At 38.1% G+C, this 22,459-nt stretch overlaps 1 protein-coding gene across 1 annotated transcript in view; it reads left to right on the top strand.

Annotated features, from left to right (window-relative positions):
* The window catches only part of col12a1b (collagen, type XII, alpha 1b), a 119,966-nt gene that overhangs the window by 58,453 nt on the left and 39,054 nt on the right, over positions 1-22,459 (top strand). Inside the window, exons 21-44 of the mRNA XM_063001716.1 lie at positions 208-350; positions 924-1,053; positions 1,769-1,914; positions 2,088-2,217; positions 2,308-2,444; positions 4,077-4,206; positions 4,310-4,449; positions 4,771-4,903; positions 5,205-5,225; positions 7,154-7,293; positions 11,698-11,827; positions 13,230-13,369; positions 13,542-13,665; positions 13,999-14,138; positions 15,315-15,444; positions 15,545-15,684; positions 16,919-17,048; positions 17,165-17,304; positions 18,999-19,128; positions 19,272-19,411; positions 20,571-20,703; positions 20,787-20,926; positions 21,993-22,122; positions 22,210-22,349. Of these exons, the coding sequence (XP_062857786.1) occupies positions 208-350; positions 924-1,053; positions 1,769-1,914; positions 2,088-2,217; positions 2,308-2,444; positions 4,077-4,206; positions 4,310-4,449; positions 4,771-4,903; positions 5,205-5,225; positions 7,154-7,293; positions 11,698-11,827; positions 13,230-13,369; positions 13,542-13,665; positions 13,999-14,138; positions 15,315-15,444; positions 15,545-15,684; positions 16,919-17,048; positions 17,165-17,304; positions 18,999-19,128; positions 19,272-19,411; positions 20,571-20,703; positions 20,787-20,926; positions 21,993-22,122; positions 22,210-22,349 (3,137 nt within the window). The remainder of the gene's footprint in view (positions 1-207; positions 351-923; positions 1,054-1,768; positions 1,915-2,087; positions 2,218-2,307; positions 2,445-4,076; positions 4,207-4,309; positions 4,450-4,770; positions 4,904-5,204; positions 5,226-7,153; positions 7,294-11,697; positions 11,828-13,229; positions 13,370-13,541; positions 13,666-13,998; positions 14,139-15,314; positions 15,445-15,544; positions 15,685-16,918; positions 17,049-17,164; positions 17,305-18,998; positions 19,129-19,271; positions 19,412-20,570; positions 20,704-20,786; positions 20,927-21,992; positions 22,123-22,209; positions 22,350-22,459) is intronic.

Genomic DNA, 22,459 nt, shown 5'->3' on the forward strand with positions numbered 1-22,459 from the left:
CTCTTAGCTGGAGGCTCAGGCTCAGCGCTCGGGCTCAGATACTCCCCAGTGAATAGAAGTGATTTAGCATGCGGTAAAGGGTTGCGGTAGATCTCCGAACAGACCCGCTGATATACAGCCCACCTAGCTACATTAGCAGAGGCCGATACTCCTCGTATTGATTCGTAACTCGTGTGTTTTGCTTTTTTTCCGTCGTTCGCGGTCCAGCCAAGGGTCCCGGGACGCCCACAGACCTGGAGACGTCCGAGGTCACCTACTACTCCTTCCGTGTCACCTGGATTCCCCCCGATGAGCCGGTGGAGAGGTTCCGCATCGAGTACGTCCCAGCGGCGGGAGGCGAGACCAAAACGGTGAGACTTTTCGAGTGTTTTCGGTTCAGGACAGGTTCCACACCCACCGTGACCCTGATCAAGTGATTTTAGGACACGAAGCTCCAGCAATTAGTTGGCACCTGTCCAAAATGTGTTCCCACGTTGCAACTGGTGTCCCAAAATTAGGCTCTGGACCCACGACGGCCCTGATCATGATAAAGTTACTAAAGATGAATGAGAGTAAAAATGAATGTATGTGGGTGATACAGAGCAGGAGAAGGGCAGAACCATCTTGCTCCAGCTGTTTCTGGGATAGGCTCTGGACTCACCATGACCCTGACCAGGATTGGGTAGTAAGTGAATATGATACATACAGATACAGTAGTGCGGAGGGTGGTTTTGGGTTTACAAGCACAAAGTGATGTGTTTGTAAAAAGATAATCAACCTTGCACCAACTACTCTTATCCTAGTGTGAGCTCCGGACTGGAAAGGACCTTCCCCAAACTGTTAGAGCAGCCAACCCACCTTCTGCACGTTTCTGACAGAAGCCCAGAAGGTCACTGGTCATTAATAAAGCCTGAACAGTTGTGATGCGATGAACCTGTGTGCAGCTGTACGTGGACGGCGAGGAGAACACGCTGGTCCTGAAGGAACTGACCCCCATGACGGAGTACGTCGTCAACGTCTTCTCCGTCATCGGCGACGAGAGCAGCGAACCCCTCAAGGGCACCGAGACCACGCGTGAGTACGCCAGTGTTTACCCCACCCCCGCATTTTCTCCCTATTTAGTCATATCCAATTACTCGGGCCTCTACTCCCGATCCCGAGCTGGTTCGTATGGAGATCCGTATAGCGCACGGAGAGTCACGCACCGATCTCCGTCATCCCCCGTCTCTGTCCGGAACGAACTGAACTGCCCAGTACTTATAGAAGAACGTCCACCTGAAGAGCATTAATGCTCGCAAGGCGCAGATGATTGTCCATTAATAGAGACTGACTTATCAATCATGCGTGCCTCCGTGCCCCCTCTGCAGGCCAAAAACGGCAGCGCAGAAGGACACGACTCGTAACGTGGGTCACCGAAGTACCTAAACAGCAATTTTTTGTAATCAAGAATTTAATCAGTCAATTAATCGGATCCCTCGCCCTCCCCGCCCCATCTCTCATCCTAGTCATTTCCAATTCCCACGGCCAATTGCGCAACCCCCGATCTGATCAAGGAAAGTCGGATCACCGCACGGCCCTTCCGACACGTCGTTTGGGTTCCCACACAGAGCCGTATCGCGTACGGAGAGACACGCTATGCTCCGTGTGGCTCTGGACCCCGTATCAAGCCTGTCCAATCATTCTCGTGTGGATGCTCTGCTGAGATTCAAACCCACGAGTCTGAATCCTCCTTAACCTACACCATTCCTTACAGGCTGTATCACCCACACTTCCTTTTTTGCCCCTGCAGTGCCCCTGCCGTCCGTGAAGAGCATGACCGTCTACGACGAGGCTACGACCACCATGCGGGTGAGATGGGAGTTGGCACCGGGCGCCAGCGGCTACATGCTTCTCTACAGCCCGCTCAACGCCACCGTGCCAACGGCGGAAAAAGAGGTGAGAGTCGGACCCCGCCCGGACATGCGCTCAGCCTTTGTGTGGTCACTTTACGAGGCCTTGAGTCGTAGTCCTCAGTTCCAGAAGCCAGGGCGTGGGTCAGGTCAGCAGTGGTCAGCAGGGCGGCTCACTGGGTTTTTTTTCCTAACCTTCGCTCTTTCTCCTCCCCGCAGATGCGATTCGGGGCCGACGTGAACGACGTCCAGCTGCAGCAGCTGCTGCCCAACACGGAATACTCGGTGTCTGTGTTGGCTCTGCACGGCGACATGGCCAGTCAGCCCCTCACTGACCGCGGGGTCACACGTACGTCCAGCGCTTTTACTTTTCACTTTTATTTAGTAAGCTCAGCATTTCTGTCTGTTGGTGCTTAAAATGACTGGACATGTGTTTCAGTCCCCCTGCCTCCCTCCGGTAAGCTGAAGGTCAGTGAGGTCACTCACAGCTCCATGCGCCTGAACTGGGACGCGGCGCCGGGGAGGGTGGACAAGTACATCGTCACCTACAAACCCGAGGGGGGAGAGGTGCTGGAGGTACGAGGATCTAATCTACTATTCATGATTACTGCTATAGCACATGGACAAAAGTACTGGGACACCACTGTTCTATTCTATTCTATTCTATTCTATTCTTCTCAATTCTACTGTATTCTATTCTACTCTATTCTATTCTTCTCAATTATACTCCACTCTATTCTATTATTTTTCTCCATTCCATTCTACTCTATTTGATGTTTCTGTATTATATTCTATTTTATTCAATTCTACTGTATTCTACTGTATTTTTCTCCATTCTTCTCTACTCTACTGTACACTATTCTACTCCATTTAATTTCTATTCCATTCCTCCTAATTCTTCTTTATTCAATTATTTTTATCCATTGTATTCTACTTTATTCAGTTTTCTCTACTCTATTCTTCTATATTCTACTCTATTCTATTCTTCTCAATTCTACTTCTCTCTATTCAATTATTCTTCTCCATTCTATTCTACTGTATTATATTTTATTCTATTCTATGCTATTCTGTTCTACTGTACACTATTTTACTTTATTTGATTTTTCTCTATTCTATTCTATTCTATTCCATTCTATTATATTATATTCTTCTTAGTTATACTTCACTCTATTCAATTATTCTTCTCCATTTCATTCTACTCTATTTGATTTTCCTCTATTCTATTCTATTCTGTTCTTCTCAATTCTACTCTACTCTATTCAATTATTCTTTTCCAGTCTATTCTACTGTACACTATTCTAATCCGTTTGATTTTACTCTATTTTATTCTTCTCAATTCTATTGTATTCTATTCTACTGTATTCTTTTATATTCTTCTTAATTCTACTCTATTTAGTTATTCTTTACCATTCTATTCAACTCTACTGTACACTTTTCTACTCTATTAGATTTTTCTTTATTCTATTCTATTCCTTTCTACTCTATTTAATTTTGTTCTATTCTATTCTATTTTGTTATTCTCAATTCTACTTTACTCTATTCAATTATTCTTTTCCAGTGTATTCTACTCTACACTATTCTAATCCGTTTGATTTTATTCTTTTCATTTCTATTGTATTCTATTCTACTGTATTCTATTGTATTCTGTTCTACTGCATTCTATTTTATTCATTTATGCTTCACCATTCTATTGAACTCTACTGTACACTATTCTACTCTATTAGATTTTTACCTTCTATTCTACTCAATTATACTTGGTTCTACTTTATTTTATTTTATCTTAATTCTATTCAATTATATTGTATTCTATTCTGTTATTTTTCTATTTTATTTATTCTCTATTCTGTTCATATTTTATTTTGCATTTGATCTATTTTATTGTTATTATATCCTGTCTCATTCTATTCTATTCTATTCTATTCTATTCTATTCTACTCTATTCTATTCTATTCTATTCTACTTTTCTCTATTCAATTATTCTTCTTTATTCTATTCTACTTTGCTGTACACTATTCTAATCTGTTAGATCTGCTAATCTGTATTTTCTTCTATTCTATTCTGTTCTATTCATCTCTATAGTATTCTATTGCATTCTTATATGTTTTATTCTGTTGTTTGTCTCTTTTTCATCATCTTTTTCTAACTGAATAAATGCTTCATGTTACTTTGATATTTATTCTTTAATCCATGTCGGTGTTTAATGTGCAGGATGAAGTGGGCGGTGATGTCACCACACTGGTTTTGAAGAACCTGCGTTCTCAGACCGAGTACGATCTGGCTGTGACTCCTGTTTATGCCGAGGGTCCCGGGAACACCATGATCAACAGCCAGATCACAGGTCCCAGTATCTTCCCAGTATGGTAGTGGTGCAGTCTGAGAACACGTAGGCTGGCTGATCCTTCTCTGACTGGTGTCTCCGTGTTCTCTGTCCACACTTACAGATGTCGTTCCAGCCCCGAAGAACCTGAGGTTCTCTGAGGTGACGCAGACCTCGTTCAGGGCCACGTGGGAGCACGGAGCGCCCGACGTCGCCCTCTACCGCATCGGATGGAAGAAGAAAGTCGACAGCGAGTATCAAAACGTAGGTTCACGCAAGTAGCTGCAAAATGAACGTTCAGGGTATCAGAGTGGACAGAAATGTGGAAAACCTACGGTACAACCTAGCGTGTCACGGCTATTCTTGGATTTAGGGTTTAGTATGGGGGCTTAGACGTGCCCCGTGCCCTCTCAGTTGGTTTAGTAACATGATACGCATGCTGGCGAAGGCTGGCTGCTGGTTAGCACATGCTTCCTCCACCACTTCTACAGCCACCTGTACATTTTACTCAAATGCAACTTGTTGGTGATGAGACTTGAGCCAGCAACCTTCTGATTGAGATCTGATCTGTGTGTCTCTCTGAAGGCGATCCTGAACAACGACGAAACCTCTCACGTCCTGAGCGACCTGGACCCGGACACCCCGTACGACGTCACCGTCACCGCCATCTACCCCGACGAATCGGAGAGCGAGGACCTGATGGGCAGCGAACGCACACGTGAGCTCAATTCCCACAGACATGGACCGAAATATATACACACACGCTAGACCTGTGCGATATCGGTTCAGACCTCAGCGACTCCTTCGAATCCTCGACTGAGTGACCAGGGTCCTTTCTATGTGGAGTTTGCATGTTCTCCCGGCCAGTTTGAGCTACTGGAAATTGTCCTAAGTCCATCACAGTCGGCCCATCTACCGGTCGAATCGATATATCGCACAAGCCTAACACACCTCACCTTCAAAACCTCTTCCAAATAAAATCAACTGAAATAACGTTGTTTTCTGAACATCTCTTCTAGTATCAAGGACGGTTTCACCCGGTATGTTTTACACAAGAAGGAATTTTATCACTATCATTACCATTATCACCATTATCACTATCATTACCATTATCACTATCATTACCATTATCACCATTATTACCATTATCACCATCATTACAGCTATAATGGTGCAGCAAACGCTGGTGTTAGAGTACCTCTGATCTCAAAACCACCATTTCTACTCAAGTTCTACATAAAATCCTCCTCCCTGGCTGGATAAATATTTCCCTGTGTAGTCCAGAAATGCCAGGATTCAGTATATTGTTGTTGCTCTGATATAGTATTTTTGTAAATCATTATTATATTAAGTAAAATGACCTGATCAGGGGTACTTTAATGCCACTACACATTAAAAATGAGAAAGTTGGTAACACTTTACTTAATTACAGTGACATTAACTTGTCATAGCAGATTTCATACGCCACTCTGAGTTTATGATGATTGTCTTAATTGTACTGGGACAGCGACAGCCTCTGGAGTTCTTATTATTAGCTCAATTATTATTATTATTATTATTACTATTATTATCATTATAATTACTATTATTATTACTATTATTATTATTATAATTACTATTATTATTACTATTATTATTATTATTATTATTATTATTACTATTATTATTTACACTATTATTTTATCATTTCTATTATTAATATTATTACTATGATTATTATTACTATAATAATAATAATTATTATTATTATTGTTTTTATAATAATTATTATTATTATTACTATTTTTTATAATAATAATAATAATTATTATTATTACTATTTTTATTATTATAATTTTTTTAATTATTAGTATTAATATTATTATTATTATAATTATAATTATTACTACTATTATTATTACTATTTTGATAATCATTATTATTATTATTATTATTATTATTATTATTAATATTATTATTGTCATTATTATATTACTATTATTAGTATTATGATTTTTATAATTATTAAAATTATATTATTGTTATTAAGTATTATAATAATTATTTATAATTTTTATTATTACTAATATTATTATTATTATTATTATTTTATTTCTATTACTGGTATAATATTTACATTATTATATTATTATTATATGAATATTATTATTGTTATTATAAGAATACAGCCATGCTAGACCTGGAAAGCATCTTTGGAAGCATATTTTATTATAATTGATATTAAATACTTTTAGTGATGGGTGTGGCTAAAACACCTGAACTCAGTTATTATGAGGAGTGTCCAGATACTTTTGGTCATATAGTGTAGACATAAAGATCGTGACTCTTAGTCTTAGTCAGTCAAACTAGAATCAAGGAAACAGAGACCCAGTAGTGCGGCGTACGACAGCTGCTGTGACACGTTTATTATGATCATGCCAGTGTTACCATGCCAGTTTTATGTAGCGCTGCATGTGTGTCGCTGCAGCAGCCCATCCACCAGAACCACCATCCATCCTCCACCCGTCATCTGTGTCACCTGTCATGCGTCATTTTACCACCCATCATGTCATCAGTCATTCCTCTCCATCGTGTTTAGCTTTGGGCGCCGGCTGGCATCTCTTTATGTGCATGTGCATCGATAACCTGCCCGGCTGTGCAGTGCCCACCGTGTGAAACATGGCTTCGTCATCATCACTCATTTGCTTCTATGTTCATCCTCAGGGAAACGGCAGTCTCCGGGCTGACCCTGCATTTACACTGGCAGTCAGCAGCGGGCGGAACAGCGTGCCAGAGCAAAGTGGGCATCCAAAGAGGGGAGCAGGGAAAAGTGGGACTCAAACTGAATGATTATGTTATCCATGGCACGTGCCCAGTTCCTGCATCCTGTTGAGCCATACTGCTGCCGGTGTAAATGTAGGGTAACGTAGGAGTAACCGCTACACCCGCAGTACAACCGTGGCTGATTTGATCGTCTATATCCCGCCAGTGACCACCGGACCTCCTCAGAACTTGCAGGTGTACAATGCCACCACCGCCACGCTGACCGTGAAGTGGGACCACGCCCCGGGCCCGGTCCAGAGCTACAAGATCGACTTCCAGCCACTGGCCGGTGGAAAAGCCATGTCGGTAAGTCTCTTATCCAGACGTTTATATTACTAAATACTAGGTTAGTTCTATTTAACTAGTTAGTGAAGAAGTCTGTCTCTTGGTTGGCGAAAGCGCAATAGCCTATCAGCGCCAAGTATTGGCTTGTTCGTGAGCGGGAGGACCGTAGGGATTCCTCATGACCTGGACAATGGATAATGGAGATCGGTGCGCGACTCTCCGTGCGCGATACGGATCTCCATGTCAACCCGAATCATGCAGATGAAATCAAGCGGTCGGTACCGCGCACGTGATGGAGGGATTTTGTGTTAGATAGATAGATTACGGCCCTCCTCGGTCAGGAGTGGAGGTGAAATATGATCAGGGAATTGGATACGACTAAATTGAAAGGAATATTGTAGAGGAAGTAGCTGTAGGAACAATAGCGTTCCTGGAACCAAAGCGTTCCTCGAGTTCTGCTGGCGGAATCAATACAAGACAGACTATTGATAAAAAAACAGGCGCACATCTGGATTTTGAATCCCATAAAGAGATCTGATGGTTTGTACCTGATCACCCAGATGTTTCTGAGCATGTCTCATGTTTTATACAGTGTGAATGCTCCTCGACTCCATTTCGTCTCACAACTTTTCCACTTCGCTGCCATAAATCACGTTTACCCGAGCCGTTTTGCCCTCATGGTATCAATTACGGTAGGAACTCCCCCTAAAATTTGGCAATAAAACAAACCCTCTGTTTTTTTCTGCAACCCCCAAGAACCTCTGGAACGCGAACCCATCTCTGTCGAAGTAAAAGAGTAGCAGCAGTGTGATTACGGTAATTTTCGGAGGATTGTTAACTGTACAGGATCCACCGAGCGACGCTTTTGGCGCTTATTATTTTGTTTACCGCGCTGCAGTTGTTCATAACAGCTGGCAGGAGAGCACTCGTGTTCTCCCGAGGCCGCGGTTAGATCAGAAATTGGAAAGAAATGGCTAACACACGTTCATCCGGCTGCTTCGTACGTCTTCACTTATACGATACATAGTTCAGAGAGCGATTATAAATATTTAATAATATTTCACAACCCAGAACGACACAGAGGTCAGGAATAAACAAGACAGGTGTAATAAATCGATCGTATAAAGGAAGTTATATGCTTCCAGCTTTGCAGCAACAGTTAGGGAAGGTCCTTTCCTATAAAGAAATGAAGAAAAGCTCAGTTTAAACACCAGGACACTCTAGTGTCCTGCACAGAGCCCTCTGGAATGAACTGGAACACCAACTGAGACTGAGGCAGTGCCCAGCCATACAAAATGGGCACAAATTCCCATACACAGACGTAGTTAAAAGTCTTGTGAGAAACCTTATCAAAGAGCGGCTGTTGTTCTAGCTGTTAAGATCACACATAGAGGTCGCTCTATTTAGGGCAGCTGTAGCCTAGTGGTTAAGGTACTGGTCCAGTTATCAGAATGCCTAAAGCTCTACCCAGTAGGCTACCACTGTCCCCCAAAATATACTATAATAAATGCATTCATGTATTTTAGATTTACTCCCGTTTAAAATGATTTCTACAGGATTTATGTGATGCTTAGAGGCTCAGTGAGTGTTTTCTAACTCAGAAACAGATAAATAGCCAGGCCAGGACTTAAAAACGAACTATGGGTTAAATAACATCATACATAAACCCCCCCTTATACATAAACATTTTCCCAGTGCAGCTTTAAAACAGCTGGTGAGCGCCTTACTGGCTCATTGTTTATTATTTAGCTATTATGTTAACAATGAAAAAGAAATAACAGTTTGTATTTTCTCACATCATTAGGTCAGTATTTAGGTGATGTCATTGTGTTTAGTGACCGCCTCACTGGTCGACCTGACTGACGGGATTCTGTAAGAACATATTCAGTACTGCGGGGTTGTGTATTACTGAATTGTGTATTACTGAATTCTGAATTGCTGGATTGTGTAATATTCTGGTTTGGTTGTGAGTTGCTGTTTTGTTATTACTGGGTTGTGAGGTGCTGGTTTGTTTATTGCTTTATTGCTTGTGTATTACGGTGTTGTAAATAGCTGTATTGTGTATTGTTGGGTTGTGTATTGTTGGGTTGTGTATTGGTGGGTTGTGTATTGTTGGGTTGTGTTTTGCTGGATCCTGTATTACTGGGTTGTGAGGTGCTGGTTTGTTTATTGCTTTATTGCTTGTGTATTACGGTGTTGTAAATAGCTGTACTGTGTATTGTTGGGTTGTGTATTACTGGATTGTGAGTTGCTGTTTTGTTATTACTGGGTTGTGTATTGTTGGTTTGTGTATTGCTGGGTTGTATATTACGGTGTTGTGAGTTGCTGTATTGTGTATCGTTGTATTGTGTATTACTTGTTTGTATATTAATGGGTTTTGTATTGCTGTGTTGTGTATTGTTGGGTTGTAAGTAGCTGGATTGTGAGTTGCTGTGTTGTAATTGTTAGGGTTGTGTACTGTTAGGTTGTGTATCGTTGGGTTGTGTATTACAATGTTGTAAGTTGCTTGATTGTGTATTACTTGATTGTGTATTGTTGGGTTTGTTTATTGCTGGATTGTGAGTTGCTGTGTTGTTATTGTTGGGTTGTGTATTGTTAGGTTGTGTGTTGCCGTGTTGTTATTGTTGCTTGTTGCTATACCCAGAACGTTTCACTGCTGGTTAATAAGGGACTGAAAGTGGAATTTTTGTGATTAGCTGAAGCAGTTTAGTTCATTCTGATGTCATTCTCACTTTTACTGAAACTGGACGTCTGGCTGAAGGTTCGAGAGGGAAAATCTTGTGAATCTGGTGATGTCAGAGCGCCGGTGACCTGACGGAGGTCAGCACATGTGGCCGTTGCATTTATTTACTTCAGCGGTCAGTTCGGTTTAGGTTCTTATCCAAACACACGCGGTCAGCGGTGACCGTTTTGATCACGGTCAAGAATGAGAGCGAATCCTTGATGAGGTCTGTGTTTCCTCATGTTTGAAAAAACTGTACAGTGAGGGTTTTTTGTTTAGCTAATCATCACAATACTGTTGTCATCATATCGAATAAAAACAGCAATAAATTACCATTAAGTTAAAGTAAACAAAAGAAACCCAGAGATTTAAGACGAGCGGTGAGTTCATGTGACGTGTAATCTTGCCAAAATATTTAGAAAACAGAATTCATGGATCAGCGGTTTTCAGTTTCTTGTCGAGGATAATTAGCCTTCGTGAGGGTCAATCAGTATGGTAGAGCACGTCCACGAAACACACTTTGATTTAACTACTGGGCTGCAGACTAGTACTGAACCTTCTTCATACAGTCCGGACGCCCAGGTGGCGCATTGGAATATTCCGCAAGCACACCAGCGCCGAGATTCTGAACTCCTCTGTTCGAAACTCGGAGTTGCCACCGGTCGGCTGGGCGCCATCTAGCGGGCATAATTGGCAGTGCATGCAGGGAGGGATGACTGGACTATGTGGGCGGGGTCTTCAAACGCTGTGTAAGAACCCTGATTAGCAGATAGAGAGGCGCCTGTGCAGAGCGCATGGGTGGAAAAGGGTTCCGTTAAGGGCTGCGCATGGGTTGGACGAGGCGTGAGCAGCAATACAGTATACCCACCTCGACTGGATCCCCCAGCAGTGGAAGACAGATTGACTACGCTAAATTGGGAGAAAATGGGAGAAGCTTGCTGTTGGGCCCCTGATCATGGCCCTTAAGCATAAATTGTAAGTCTTTTTGGATGAATGTAAAAACAGTTTGTATAATAATCAAATCTCAGCTGTGCTATCGAGTGTGCCTGAGGTGGGTGGATGGATGGACGAGTTGTGCATAATGAGAGACAGTAGTGCGTGACGTACGCTGTACTGCTCTCTGTGAGACTCCGTCGCTGGCAGGTGAACAGATGGCCAGATAATCCGGGCAGGGGTTCTGTTATAATTAGGGAATTGGATTGGACCAAATTATGAGGAAAAGGAGAGAAAGGCTTTTATTTTGATGAGAATGGAAATTAGACTCCTGTTAGTTATTAGCTGCATTACTGATTTAAAGAACCACATCTGGCCTCTTGGATTGTTGTGGAACCCTTGCTGGATACACTGGAGGGGTCAGTGTTGATATGGAACCCCTTGATATGGAACATCTCAGCAGATGGAGAAGGTTGAGGAAACGGTAGCTCGGCTGTGTGCATGTTAACCAGGGTTCCTCAGATCGTTCAAGAAGAGTGGGATTAATAAACGTCAGGACTTGTAGAAGATCTGAGAGACGATGAGACTGCTCTGACATGTTCTGCTACTATTAATAATAATCAGACTGACGTGTTGGACTGGGTTCAGCGTTCAGCAGCACAGTTTAACATCATTAAAGCATTCACTAATGGTTTTATTTTTTTTTTTTTTTTGATGAAACACATTGCTGATTTGTTCACCTCATGACTGCTGATATCTCTTGTGAACAGACCCAGGTCGGGGGTAAGAAGAACAACGTTATTCTTCAGAAGCTGACCCCTGACACGCCCTACTCCATCACCGTGGCTGCAGTCTACCGCAGCGGAGAGGCCAAGGACATTTCTGGCCAGGGAAAGACAAGTACGCTCTTCTCAGGAAACTTTCCTATGTGCATTTTCTGAACAATTAGATCCAATTACTGGGCTGCAGACCAGTACTGGACCGTCACCATAGAGTTTATTCAATTAAAAAATAATAAATAAATAAAATAATTCATAATATTTAAAATGATTAAAATAATTTCATATATTTACTGTATTATTTTTATGTATAAAAATGAATTCATTATGCATGGTTTGATTTTAGTTGTAGAATAATTTATTTATTTATTTAAATATTTAAATAATCTTTTTTTAATTATTTTTGTTTCAGTTAATTATTTTACATTAATTAAAAAATACAATAATCCAAAATATTTCAAATAATTAAAATAATTACTAATAACTATGTTTATTTAATGTATTACATTTATATTATTAATAATATTTATAAATAATAATTATAAATGTATATTATTAATTATATTTAAATTTATATTAATAATTAATATATAAAAATGAATTAATTATACATTTTTTGATCTGATTTTAGCTTTAGAATTGTTCATTTAAATACTATTTTTATTTTAGTTTGTTAGTTATTTTATTTTTTTTAATAAATAAATAAAATAATCTAAAATAATCTAAATTAAAATAAATAATTTTATTTAAATGTATAATTTTAGCTCTAGGGTTATTTATTTATTTATTCAAATATTTATATTTTTATTTTTGTTTTAGTTATTTTATTTTATAATTAAAAATTTAATAAATAAATAAATTATTCCAAAATATTTAAAATGATTAAAACAATATAATTATTGATTATAATAATTTATAATAATTATAATAATAATTATTTATTTATTTAAATACTTAAATATTCATTTTTTATTTTATTTTATTTTATTTTATTTTTAGTTAGTTATTTTATTTTGAAATTAAAATCTAATAAATAAGTAAAATAATCCAAAATATTTAAAATGATTAAAATAATATTTATTTAATTTATAATATATACAAATTAATTAATTATAATTTTTTGGTCTGATTTTAGTTCTAGAAGTATCATTTTGTATTTAAATATTTAAATACAGATTTTTTTTTAGTTTAATTTTAGTTTGTTATTTCATTTGAAAAGTAAGATTTTTTTTTTTTTCACTTACCGCTTAATCCTGGTCAGTGTTGCAGCAGGTCCGATTCCATGAGGAAACATTGGGCGCAATGTCTGTGTAGACACCCGGCTGGCCGGTAGCACTGTTGAGTTTCTAACCTGGATCTCAGCAGTGGTGTGGCGCAGCGCTCTGTCACGCTAGCCCATCACCTGATTTTTTATTCTTATTTTTACATAGACTAAAGACTCATTCTAAAACAGACTTTATGGTACTTATGGTGTTAAAAGCTCAGTATATCCTGACCTCAGTGCTCTATTTGTGTTTTTGCAGAACCGCTGGGTGGAGTGAGGAACCTGCAGGTCCTGAATCCCACCATGACCAGTCTGAATGTGCGCTGGGAACCAGCAGAGGGAAAAGTAAAGGAATATAAAGTCATCTACGCTCCTACAGCTGGTGGAGCTGAAACCATGGTAGGACTGGTAGGAGTTACTGGTTTCTGACTGGAATTACGTCAGGTGTGAACGTTCCAGTAGCCTTTCAATAAAAGCTTGTTTTGAGTAATGAATCTGACTGGGGTGTAAATACTTTATCACACTGTACTCAGCTCCGACTGACCGATGTACTTTCCGTCTGACCGTACAGGAGCAGGTTTCGGGTACCAGCACCATCCTGAGGGGCCTGCAGCCGGACACGCTGTACACCGTCACTGTGCACCCCGTGTATGCCGAGGGCGACGGCAAGAGGATGTCGGAGAACGGAAAGACACGTATGTTCTTTATTTTATCATCACTGCATTATATTACCAAAAATATGTGGACACCTGATCGTAAGCTAGTTTAATACAGATCATAATGAACCCTTATTGCAACAATAACAGTCCCCACTCATCATCAAAACCACACCTGCTATAATATTTTGGCTTGTGTTTGTTGGAAATTGTGCTCACTGGTAAAGTCTGGCGCTGGTGTTTAGACGAGAAGGCCAGACTCCCAGTCCACAGTCCAATTCATCCCAAAGATTCACGCTGAAATGACGCATTAATATCGTCCCCGTTTTAAGGTAATGACTCTTTGATGAAGCTCGTGCTTGTGTGCTGCAGGACCCCGGGGCGGAGTGAAGAACCTGAGAGTCACCGACCCCACCATGACCTCCCTCAACGTCAGGTGGGAACCTGCAGACGGGGCGGTGCGCAACTACAAGATCTTCTACGTCCCTGCGGCCGGAGGCACCGAGGACATGGTGAGACCTGCTCCAGCACCCACAGCTCCTCATGAGTTATATGTTCAGATATTACCAGGAACCATTTCAGGAACTATTATAGTTATCAAACGGTTCTGGAAACTCTTGAGGACCAAAGAGTTTTAATTTAAGAGCTCTGAAACCTTTTAAGGAACTAATGAGGTTTTTTATTAATATTAATTAATATTATTTATTAATTCTAGAAACAAAGGTGTTCAGAACCTTTCGAAAAAATTGAATTGATTGATGGATGGATGGATGGATGGACAGACAGGCGGACGGTTTAATGAATGAATGAATGGATGGATTGTTGGGTTTATAGATGAATGGATGGATAGATGGGTAGTTAGATGATGAACAGTTGAAAGGATGATTGGATGGACTGATTAATGAATTCATGGATGCGTGGATTGATTGATGGGCGAATGGATAGATGGATGGATAGACAGACAGACAAATGACTGGATAGATAGATAGGTAGATGGATGGATGGATGGATGGATGGATAGACAGACAGACAAATGACTGGATAGTTAGATAGGTAGATGGATGGATGGATGGATGGATAGACAGACAGACAAATGACTGGATAGATAGATAGATAGATAGATGGATGGATGGATGGATGGATGGATGGATGGATGGATGGATGGATGGATGGGATTGATAGATTGGATTGATTGATGGATGGATGGACGCATGATTGAATAAATGGTTGGACCGATGGATGGATGGTTGAATAAATACATTGATGGATGGATTGATGGATGGACAGACAGATAGATAGATGGTTGAATAAATGGATTACTAGATGGATTAATGGATGGATGGATACATTGACTAATTTGCACCAGTTTTTATTGGAACCAAGGATGTGTCATCAACGATTCAATATTAGGAGCTCAAACTGGACCAGAACCTGTAACACGTTGATTATAAAGATCTGTGAGTGTAAAAATAATTTAGACATATTTAGAAAACCTGAGATTTCAGAAAGAGTTTCAAATAAAGACATTCTGAACTTTGTAAGAGCAATAAAACATACCTGTTGTGGTCTGAAACCTGCATGTAGAGGTTCTCACGGTCCTCCTCCCTCTCAGATTTGGGTTCTGTTCTGTACCAGGTCAGATTTTCGGGCGGTGAGATTAACCGTGTGTGTTTTTTTATTCCATACAGGAGCAAGTTCCTGTTGGTACAAACAACATCATTCTGAGGAACCTTCAGCCCAACACTCTGTACACCGTATCAGTGGTGCCAGTGTACCCAGCTACAGAGGGTCGCCGCCAGTCTGAGAACGGGAAGACCCGTGAGTCTCAGTGATTCATTCATTTATTAAGTAATTAATTCATTTTTTATTAAATGTATGCATTTATTAATTAATCATTCCCCTCGCTCTGACCTCGCAGTTCCTCTCAGCGGCGTGAGGGGGCTCCGTATTACCGACGCCACGTTCACGACTCTCACGGCGGCCTGGGACGTGGCGGACGGGAACGTTCAGGGCTACAAAGTCATCTACGTGCCCACAAACGGTGGCATCGAGCTCATGGTACGATTCCAGCTTCAAACCTTCAAACCTTGCTCTTACGTGAATGACTAGATAGCAACTTTATTTATTTATTTATTACATCTGACCGTTTATATTTGCAAAAAACACACAAATAACAGTGTGGTACAAAAATAGAAATAAAAATTCATAATTTATCATCAGTAATAATAATAACAACAACAACAACAATAATAATAATAATAATAATAATAACATTAATAATAATAATAATAATAATAACAATATAAGAGCAATATAATAATAGTAACAGTAATGATAATAATAATAATCACAAAATAATAATAATAATAATAATAGCATTAATATTAATATTAATAATAATAATAACAGCTATAATAATATGAATAATAATAAAAGTAATAAAAAATAAATTAATAATAATAATATAATAAACAATAATAAATAATACTATTATTGTTAATAATAATATTAGTAATAATTACAACAATAATAATAATATTAGTAATAATAATAATAATAATAATAATAATATGAATAATAATAATAAATAATAATATTACTAATATTAATAATAATAACAGTAATGATAACGGTAATAAGGATAATAATAATAATAATAATAATAATAATAATAATAACGGTAATAATAATTATAATAATAACGGTAATAATAATAATAATAATATAATAATAATAATAACGGTAATAATAATAATAACAGTAATAATATTAATAACGGTAATAATAATAATAATAATAATGTAATAATAATAATAATAATAATAATAATATTATAATGATAATAACGGTAATAATAATTATAATAATAACGGTAATAATAATAATAATAATAATAATAATAATATTATAATAATAATAACGGTAATAATAATAATATAAGATATTTCTGAGGGTTTTTTGGGACGGTATCTCTGCTCTGTTAGATGAGAATCTCACTGAGACGTTTCTCTGGAACTGCAGGTATTTTTTGGAGTAACACGCTCAGAGCAGCACGGTTCAAAAACCAACTGTGAAAAGCACCAGAACCTATTCTTTATTAAATTGGATTTGCTTGTTATGGAAATGAGCTGTCTGGAACTGGCAGGAACCACCAGCAGAGCTCTGAGTTCTGAGAGGAACTGAGATGATTATTTAGTGAAGGGTGCATGCTGGGGTCACTCAGATGCCAGATTATTATTATTTTTTATTCTTGGCCTCGTCAGTGCAGCTCAATAAAGGTTCCTCTTCACAGGAACAAGTATCTGAAAGCACCACCTCATTAGTGATGAAGAACCTGCAGCCCGACACGCTCTACACGGTCACTGTGGTCCCCATGTACGCCGAGGGAGATGGACCACAGCTCTCTGAGAAGGGCAGGACCAGTAAGTAACTGGTGTTACCCAAATCTGCACCTTCTACTGCAAATCTGTTGTGTATTTATAGATAAATGGATAGTTGGAGGGGATGGTGGATGAAAGAACTTTTGTGTTGATTTTAGAACCTCTGGGCAGCGTGAGGAACCTGCAGGTTACTGACCCCACCATCAACTCACTGAACGTTCGCTGGGAGCCTGCTGAGGGCGCCGTCAGAGAGTACATCGTCATCTACGTTCCTGCAGCTGGTGGTGAACAGGAAGTGGTAAGAAGCACCAAGGACAATGTTTCGTACTTTAATCTTTTTAACTGGAATACTTGATGTTACACAAAGGTTCAAGGTTCAGGAATGTATCTGTCATGTACAGGGTGTTCTGGTGGTGCAGTGGTCTATCATGCCCCCTGAGATCCAGAGTCTGATCTCTGCAGTGCTTTTAACACATTTAAAATTAGATGGATAGTTGGATGAATTGATGGATGGGTGGATAAATGAATGAATGAATGAAGCTATGGGGATTAGATACAGTAGGTAAATGGTTATTTAAAGATGGTTAGATGAATGAATGAATAGATAGTAGGATGGATGGATGGATACATGAAAGACTGAATGGAATGATGGATAGTTAGATACAGTAAGTGGAGGGTTTGTTAAAGACGGTTAGTTGGATGGATGGATGGATGGAAAAGTGGATTGATGAATAGATGGATAAACAGATAGATGGATGGTTGGATAAATAGAGGATTGGATGGTTGGATGGGCGATTGGATCGATGGATAAATGGATGGATAGATGAATGAATGGAAAAGTGGATTGATGAATAGAATGATAAACAGTTGGATGGTTGGATGAACGGACGATTGGATGGTTGAATAGATGTATGGATGGATGGATGGACAGATGGGATGGATGGATAAATAGATGAATGAATGGAAAAGTGGATAGAATGATAAACAAATAGATTGATGGTTGGATGAATGAACGATTGGATGAATGGATGGATAGAAGGAAGGATGGATTGATGAATAGATGGATAAACAGATAGATGGATGGTTGGCTAAATAGAGGATTGGATGGTTGGATGGGCGATTGGATGGATGGATAAATGAATGGAAAAGTGGATAGATTAATAGATGGATAAACAGTTAGATGTATGGTTGAATAGATGAATGGATGGATGGATGGACAGACTGGATGGATGAATGGATGGATGGACAGATTGGATGGATGGATGGAAAAGTGGATAGAATGATAAACAGTTAGATTGATGGTTGGATGAATGAACGATTGAATGAATGGATGGATAGAAGGAAGGATGGATTGATGAATAGATGGATAAACAGATAGACAGTTGGATGGATGGTTGGATGAATGAATGAATGTATGGATAACAGGATGTACTGTATAGATGGATGGACCATTGGATGAATAGATGGATGTTTGGATAGATGAGTAAATGGTAAAGTGGATTGATGAATAGATGGATAAAAAGATAGGTAGGTGGTTGGATGTGTGGATGGTTGGATGGACAGATGTATGAATAAAGGGATGGATGGTTGGGCGGTTAAATAGACAGATGGATAGTTGGATGGATGGATGGATGGATGGATGAAACACTTACACTCTTCATGTCTTCACTTTTTGACACCAGTGTTAACATTATCAGCGTTTATTATCACTCATAAAATCTTTTTCTCTGTTGTGACACTAAATCATTTTTGCTGTAAGTCCGTTGTCGGGTCACTCAGTTATTTCTCCCTGGATGGTATTCATGTCGTCCATCTGTGCCGGGTTCCTGCCTGTGCTGCTCCTTTATAATCAACAATGTCCGGTCACTTGAGTTGAACCAGAAGCTTAGAATGAACATCCTGGATCTTGGAGTTTTTGGATTAAACTTGGGTTGCTTGTGCTGGATTAAAATCCTCTTCTCTGATTGGCTGTCTCTGTACCCACTGTAACAGGAGCAGGTCTCGGGTTTGACCACGTCCACTGTTCTGAGGAACCTGGAGCCCGACACGGTCTACACCGTCACCCTGGTTCCTGTTTATCACGAGATGGAGGGCAAGTCCCTGTCGGAGAGTGGAAAGACGAGTAAGCCATTCAAAAGTTCCTATTTAAAAAACAAACCCTATTAAAATAGAGTGACCTCTCACAAGACTCTGAGGTATGTCTGTGGGAATTTGTGCCCATCAAGGTGTAACAAAAGATTCACGTTTCACGTATCTGTTCACCAGGGCCGTTGGGTGGAGTCCGTAATCTGAAGGTGACAGACCCGACTGCCAGCACGCTGACCGTCCGCTGGGAGCACGCAGACGGAAACCCGCGCAACTACAAGGTCTTTTATGTTCCACAACCAGGAACTGAGGAGAAAATGGTAAAACATCATCACACCATGATAACCAATTCGTTTTATTATTATTATTATTATTTCAGCTGCTGCCATATTTAGGGTTTTTCACATACCTGATATGGCACAGATTTTATACTCGATGCTCCATTTTATCTGGGCCTGGGACCAGCACTGAGAGCGCACTGACAAATTACTTGACTGTTTCAGCCCCTATAACATTTTATCATATTTATTAATAATTAATTCTATTTTTTTTATTTTGCTATATTTTTATTTTAATCAAATAGTTTTTTAATTAATTATTTTTAAATTGGTTTTACAATAGGTGTGTCCAACAATTAGTTAATAATTGATTATTATTAGCATTTTCTTTTTTTTTCTTCTTATTTTATTACTAGTATATCAACATTCATTTTATTATTATTTTTATTATAATTATTACTACTATTATTATTTTATTATGATTATTATAAAAATAATTCTTATTAATATTATTATCAAAATTAATTGTATTATTATTAATATTATTATTATTATTATTATTATTATTATTATTTACATAAATGCTATTATTATTATTATTATTATCAACATTAATTTTATTATTATTATTATTATTATTATTATTATTTACATTATTTTTATTATTTTTAATACTGTCATTAATATAAAAATTATTAGCATAATTATTATTCTTTTTTATAATTGTTATTGACAATAATTTAGTAATAATTATTATTAATAATTATTATAGACATACATTTTATTATTATTAATATTATTTATATTAATTTTTTTATTTTTTTTATTACTATTTTTACTATTTTCTAAATTATTATAATTATTATCAACATTAATTTCATTATTATTATTATTACTATTATTATTATTATTATTCTTTTTACTATTTTCTAAATTATTATAAATATTTTTGACATTAATTTTATCATTATTATTATTATTATTAACAAAAATGTTATTATTATTATTTTATTTTTTTACTATTTTTTGACATTTTACTATTTAATTATTGACATAAATTTTATTATTATTATTATTATTATTATTATTATTATTATTATTGTGGTTGTTGTTATGCTACCTTATTATTATTATTATTTTTTTTTATTATTATTATTATTAATAATATAATAATTAATGTATTAATTTTCTGTTTTATCAGGAACAAGTTTCTGGAGGCACCACCACCACTGTCCTGCGTAATTTGAACCCCAACACCGAGTACAAGGTCACGCTGTTACCCGTTTATGATCTGGACGTGGAGGGCAAACGCCAGTCTGATAACGGGAAAACCAGTAAGTCCAGTCTGTTATTTTACTGGTCTGTGAAGGTCCAGGATTGTACCACGTTATCTCATGATGCTTCGTGTCTGGTGCAGAGCCGCTGGGTTCGGTGAAGAACCTCCAGGTGACCGACCCCACCATTAACTCTCTGAGGGTGCGCTGGGACCCGGCCGACGGGGACGTCCGTCAGTACAACGTCCTCTACACTCCTACTACAGGAGGAGCTGAGAGCATGGTGAGGAGTCAGGGCAGGAGGTCAGGTTCAGGTCTAGTGTGGAGAAGTCTGATCTGGGATCATTAAGGGTTTAATTCTAAGGTGATGAGTTAGTGTTATTGATTAATTGTTAGTAACCTGTTCATTATTATCAGGGTTTTATTGGGTCATGAAAAGTCACCCTAAAAAGGACGTTAACCTTTTACAGACCACCATACATTTTCACTCACCAGTGCAGACTGTACCAAGCTCCCCATATACACAGTAAAAATGGTGAGAACAGTGCAGGGTGAGTTTCTCCCCCATACACAGTGATTTCGGGGAGGCTCTACCCCTCCAACAACCCCCTTCCCTCCAGATTAAAAAGTGAATTAGTTAACAACAATAACAATAACAGTAATTCAGGTGCTTAAGTGGCAAACCACTATATACGTTAGCCCACTACCTCTGGGGTTTGGGTTTGAATCCCCAGCATTGCTATTGGCCGGTCAGGCCTTTACATACATACAACAATAATAATATTAACAATAATAATAATAATGATAATAATAAATGAAATAATAATAATAATAGAAATAATAATAATAATAATAATATTAATAAATATGTTGAAAAAATGATGATAATAATAGAAATAATAATAATAATAATAGTAATAATAATAATAACAGTAATAATAATAATATTAATAAAAATAATGATGATGATAATAATAATAGAAATAATAATAATAATAATAATAATAATAATAAAAGTAATAATAGTAATAATAATAATAATAGTAATAATAGTATTAATAATAATAAAAGTAATAATAATAATAATAATAAAAATAATAAAAATAATAATAATAGAAATAATAATAATAATAAAATATAATAATAATAATAGTAATAATAGTAATACTAGTAATAATAATAATAATAATAATAATAATTAATAATAATATACTGCTTTAGAAAACCAGTATGATATGCAGAAGGTAGCTCAGGGTCATTAACAAGGTTTCGTCAGTACAAACTTTACTACACATCTAGTGTAAACAGACGTTCTGATCCTGAATGTTAATAGTTTAAATTTTTTACAGACCCAAGTCTCTGGAGTTTCCACCAACACCGTTCTGAGGAATCTACAGCCGAACACGGACTACCGGGTCACCGTGGTGCCGGTGTATGCTGACATGGAGGGAAAGAAGCAGTCGGAGAACGGGAAGACCAGTACGTGTCTGTGACGTCTGTGATCACGTCCTGATGGTTCCTCAGACACATATACATTATAACCTGTTATAACTTCTCATAATGCAGAACCTTTGGGCGGAGTGAAGAACCTGCAGGTGAGCGACCCCACCACCAGCTCTCTCAGGGTGCGCTGGGAACCAGCTGAAGGAAACGTGCGCCAGTACCGGCTCTTCTACGTACCAGCGTCTGGTGGAGCTGAAGACATGGTGAGATATGAGACATGTACATACACCACATGGGCAAAAGTATTGGGACGCCACTTCTAAATAAATCGTTTGTATATAGGAGATGACATGCTTCTGAGTTTGCAGCAGCA

This window comes from Trichomycterus rosablanca, chromosome 9 (genome assembly GCF_030014385.1).
Source record: "Trichomycterus rosablanca isolate fTriRos1 chromosome 9, fTriRos1.hap1, whole genome shotgun sequence".
Lineage (NCBI taxonomy): Eukaryota > Metazoa > Chordata > Actinopteri > Siluriformes > Trichomycteridae > Trichomycterus > Trichomycterus rosablanca.